The following is a 4917-nucleotide window of genomic DNA, read 5'->3' as shown; positions in this document are numbered from 1 at the left end:
CCACGCCCATGGCACACAAAAAGAAGTAAAGGCTTAAGGCTTTTCCAGGTATCTCTCATTTTGTGTAACCCGTAATTACCTAACATATACAAACAAATGGGTTCAAATCCGGGTCTTGACTGAATATCTGACATTTTCTTTTACAAGTATGTTTCATTATCTAGAGCTCCCAAGTCACCTCCTATCAGAGACACTATATTGTATGTATGTATGTATCTATCTGATCAGTTGACTCTATTTAGCATTTAGTGAATGTTGAATATGCCTTAAGCAAAGCAGGATCTACTTCATTTGTTGAGAACAAATGACCATACTCTTCAGCACGTACAAAGCTGTTGGTTTATTCAGCTGCAGAGCTGGGGAAAGGCTTCCTTTCGGAATGAATAGCAAAAATGCTTCAGGAGCAAGGCACTTTTATATACACACACAGAGAAAAAGAAACATATTATGGTTACATAAACATCAATATATTTTAATTTTCAGACCTCCCTACCTCTTCCCACCTTCCCCTTAAGGAAAAAAAAAAAAAGGGAAACAGGTTTTTATAACATTTAAAAAACCCAATTTCACAGAACATCTCTACATAGGAACAGTTTCTGATACATTCAATTACACTAACAGTATGGTATGTTTTCAGTTCAGTAATTTTCCATTCACAAGTATCTTTCCTACCTACTACAGGTCCCTCTTTTTCCCTCAAGACATGACAACTAAGGCTCAGCAGAAATTCTCATTGGATTATAAACATTCTTCTCTCTCCTTGAAGTTGCTATACATGTGGAGAATTTGTGATTCCATTAATGCTTCCATTTTTTTGATGCCACATCATATACAGCACTTAATTATGGAGAACAGGAAAAAAGTAAAAGTAAAATGAAAGGATATAGGATCTTTAACAATCTATTTTCTGATTCCTTTTAGATGCCCCGTCAACCAGGATCACACACACAGGTTTCACTCTAGTGTAGGTGTGTGAAAAGATTTATTGGTCCCATGAATCTTCTTTTATGTATGATTTCTATGTTTTGACTCATTTCAATAAATGCAGCAAGATTCATTTATAAGGGTACATACTCTTCCTTGTTGAGCTAGAAGAAAATCTAAAGCTAATCCATGTAGAAAAACAATGCTGCTAAAAACTCCAACTTCTGATTGTATTAGGCTGAGATTTTCTGTAGTGCTAAGTTCTTTAAAGTTAGAAGAGTTCCTGAAAAGTTTGCAATGGATGTAAACAGTGCATAAAGTACTGCTGAGAACATTATGCAGATGAAATATTTTAATTCATTAGCAGTTAATATTGAAAGCATAAATGCTTTTAATCCTTTCCCATTGGTCTTCTAAAATGTGATCTGCTCTTGACCAAAGTCTGAATGCCCAGATGCAGGAAACCTATTCCCCGCAGAACAGGTGTCTGTTTAACCCCTGGTTACAATTTTTAGGCCAGTGTAGCTAGAGACAGCCTGGTGGGAGTTTAATGTATAAAGGTTTATACTGTAGCTGCAGGTACTGTAATAGGCCTGAAGCAGTGCAGCCTTGGTTTGAAACTTCACTCCCTCCCCTCCAAAATAGGAACCCTAAAGGGTGCCATATATAGGCCTATCTGTATAAAAGCTGGGAGATAAATTCATAGCCCCATCATTTTCTTTTGTCTAAGGAATTCCAATTAATGCAACTATCTCATAGAAATTGTTAGAAAAGAGTATGCTCAGAGAGGTGTTATTGAGAATAGCTAAGTTCCCTCTTCCCCACTGGCTATTCTGAAGGTTAGGTAGGGACCTACTACTTCTTCCTTCCCGTTCACAATGAAATATCTGGTTAAGAGTCCATTCAGAAAGGCAGAATAAATTGGGCGGGTGGCGGAGGGGGAGAACTGAGTGTGGACAACAGTCAACTAAACTTTTGTAATATGGTCCCTTTTGTCTAATTTTCTACTCAAGCTTTCATTTTATCCACAGGGTCTGTCAAAGGGCATGATCACCATGCATTTTTTGTAGCTGAGTTATGGTACCACTGTACTTGGTAGTACTTAAGGGCTTGTTAGGACAGGGTATGGTTTGGTTGAGAAGGCATTTGCTTTTCAACTATGGCGTGTGTGACTTTGTACTTCCTTCTCAGTTAGCAATATGAGAGATAGCAGAACAAATGGTGGGTCTTTAGAGTGATGCGGTTAGGAGTTTGTTAACTGCCTTCTGGAAGTCAGTATACGAGTAGGTAGTGTTGATGGGTTCAGTGCGGGTTGTTTCCTTAACTGTTTTAGTTAACCAGCCACAGCAACAACCAGAAACACATGAATTAGGGATCTGTTTTAGGTATTCAGGTATGGGAGTGGCTCTACTCAATGTCCGGCTTAACTGTTTGGTGGCAAACTGCAGTGCTCCGTTTAGAGTGGCATGATCTCTAGAAAGCCGACTGGCATTTGTAAGGGGCCTTTGAAAAGGTGGGACTCCACAAGAAGCCAGAGGAGGCCATTCGGGAATTGGTTCCAGTTTGGGTACACAATGGGAGCAATGGGAGAGTCTTAGACCTATCTCCCGAAGTATATGGACTGGTGTGCTTGGATCCAAGAGTTTAGCATGATATAACCAGGAATTAGGATTTAAAGGTTTCCAAGTTGTAGAGTATTTTAAAAGGCACTTAACCTGCCAGGCAAGACTCTCAAGAGGTGTGAGGTTGGGCACCACAGGGTCTTCTTCTTCAGAGGAATCCCACTCTTGCCCAGAACTCTCATTTAGGTAGTTAGCACTTTCTTCTTCCTCACTTTCTGATTCTGATAAAGGGTCAGGAGAGGGATTTCTGGGACCCATTAGATTAGAAGCAGAAACCAGAAAAAGGTAACAATCTAAGCCAGCAAAATACTGACTAAAACTAGCAAATAGAAACAAAAGATGAAAAATCCTTCAACAAGATTAATTTGTCAGTCCATTACACACACACACAGTATGCCTCTGGCTCATATCACTGTGCAGTTCTTCAAGATTATGTTGCATATTCTTCACTTACAAAGAAGACATCTCAGTTCTCAGGACCAGTTCAGTGTGTAAAAGTGTTAAGTCACTTACCAGTGGTACAGGTCAGAGTCTCTCCTTCAAATCCTGGCTACCCAAGAAGAGAAGGGGTCCTCATCTAGGCAAGCTGATTTTCTTAGCATGTTCTCAACTGGTCGTGATACTGTGAAGAGACACTTTATGTATTGTTTTGTTGGCAGGGATGTTATATCTACTTGGTAATAAAAGAAACAATGGTTGCCTTTCTTGTCCGCTGTTGGTGCAAATTTTCTTCAGGGAGATGGTGGGATGAGTTGTCAGGGACATCTGGTGTACACGGATCCGATGTTTTCCATAGGTGGTGCAAATGCCCTTGGAAACTGGTGACTTAGTTGTTGAACTATCTGGAAAGGTAGCTTTAACCTGTGAATGAGAAGACTAGAGAAATGATATTAAAGCTTGAAAGCAATGGGTAACATTACTGTCCTTCTAACTTTATATAGTATTTAAGAACACAGATGCTGAACATGAACACTTCCTGGGCTTTTCCATCTCTAGCTCATAGTCTTAGGCAGATTTTTCTACTGGGGATGACTCCTGGGAAGGAGAGCCTGGTGTCATTCTAATCATTTATTGGTACATATCTGGGTCAGTTTATTTATTTATTTATTTATTTATTTTTTTAAAGATTTTATTTATTTGAGAGAGAGAGAATAAGAGACAGAGAGCACGAGAGGGAGGAGGGTCAGAGGGAGAAGCAGACTCCCTGCCGAGCAGGGAGCCCGATGCGGGACTCGATCCCGGGACTCCAGGATCATGACCTGAACCAAAGGCAGTCGCTTAACCAACTGAGCCACCCAGGCGCCCTGGGTCAGTTTATTTTTTAGTACACTGTTCTAGCCCAGAAAATTACTTCTGCAAGAGCAGTTCCCTTATGCCCCAAACTCAATAGAGAGCTGTAAAAGGTACTTTTTTCCCTTTAGATGTGCTTATTGGGATTAGTTTTAGGGGACCTGTTCTGGTTGTAGAGCTGCATGCGACTCTTGTTGGGACCCAAAGGTTGTGGTCATATAACCATACTCTATAGATATGAGAGAAGATGGCAGGTGTAAATTTTTTTTTTCTTCCAGGTGTAATTCTTAATATAGTAGAAATTACAATGAATGTAAACAGTTTAAACTCACAGTTAAAAGACACTCTGATTGGATTAAAAAAACAAAACAAGATTCAATAATATGCAATTAACAGAAGATACTTCAAAGCAAAAAGACATAGAAAGGCAAAAAAATAAAAGAACGAAAAAAGATGTATCAGGCAACTGTGGACCAAAATAAAGCTGAGATAGCAATCTTAATACCCAACAAAAAAGATTTCAAGTCAAAACATATAAGGGACAAAGATGGACAATAATATCAGTAAAAGGAACGGAATAAAATTATATAGTACTCATCATAAATGTTTATGATCCTGAAAGCACATCCTCAAAATTTCTCAAGTAACAATGGACAGAACTATATAAGCAGGAGATATAAGAAGCCTGAAAACAATCAAAATATTAATATACTTTAGGTATTTTATCAGTAGTCAGAACTCTATACCAAACTGAATAGATGTTTGAGAGTGCACATATACACACATGAAAATAGATCATGTATTAGGTTATAAAGTATAACCAGTTGTAAAGGGTCTATTTCGTTCAGACTAAATTCTCTGACCAAAATGCAATAAAGGTGAATATTAAAAGATAGTTAAAAGTAATCCTATGTTGGGAAGCTAAATAACTCATGGGTTAAAATGGAAATTATAAAGGATGTTAAATACTAAAACCGAATAATATAAACCATACAAAGCAAAATTTGTGGGACATGGGAAACACGTACCTGAAAGAAAATTATAGCTTTGAATACACTGACGAGAAAATGAAGAAGTTTAA

General features: G+C 38.3%; 1 protein-coding gene across 1 annotated transcript; it reads right to left on the bottom strand.

Annotated features, from left to right (window-relative positions):
* Positions 1–320: 320 nt before the first annotated feature.
* Positions 321–3066, bottom strand: DCAF16 (DDB1 and CUL4 associated factor 16). The gene has a single exon (XM_035005242.1). The coding sequence runs from the start codon at positions 2802–2804 to the stop codon at positions 2154–2156; it is 651 nt and encodes a 216-aa protein (XP_034861133.1). The 5' UTR covers positions 2805–3066; the 3' UTR covers positions 321–2153.
* Positions 3067–4917: the final 1851 nt, after the last annotated feature.

This window comes from Mirounga leonina, unplaced genomic scaffold, assembly GCF_011800145.1.
Source record: "Mirounga leonina isolate KUSES-001 unplaced genomic scaffold, KU_Mleo_1.0 Mir_129, whole genome shotgun sequence".
In the NCBI taxonomy this organism is placed as follows: domain Eukaryota; kingdom Metazoa; phylum Chordata; class Mammalia; order Carnivora; family Phocidae; genus Mirounga; species Mirounga leonina.
This window is presented reverse-complemented; position numbering and strand designations above follow the sequence as displayed.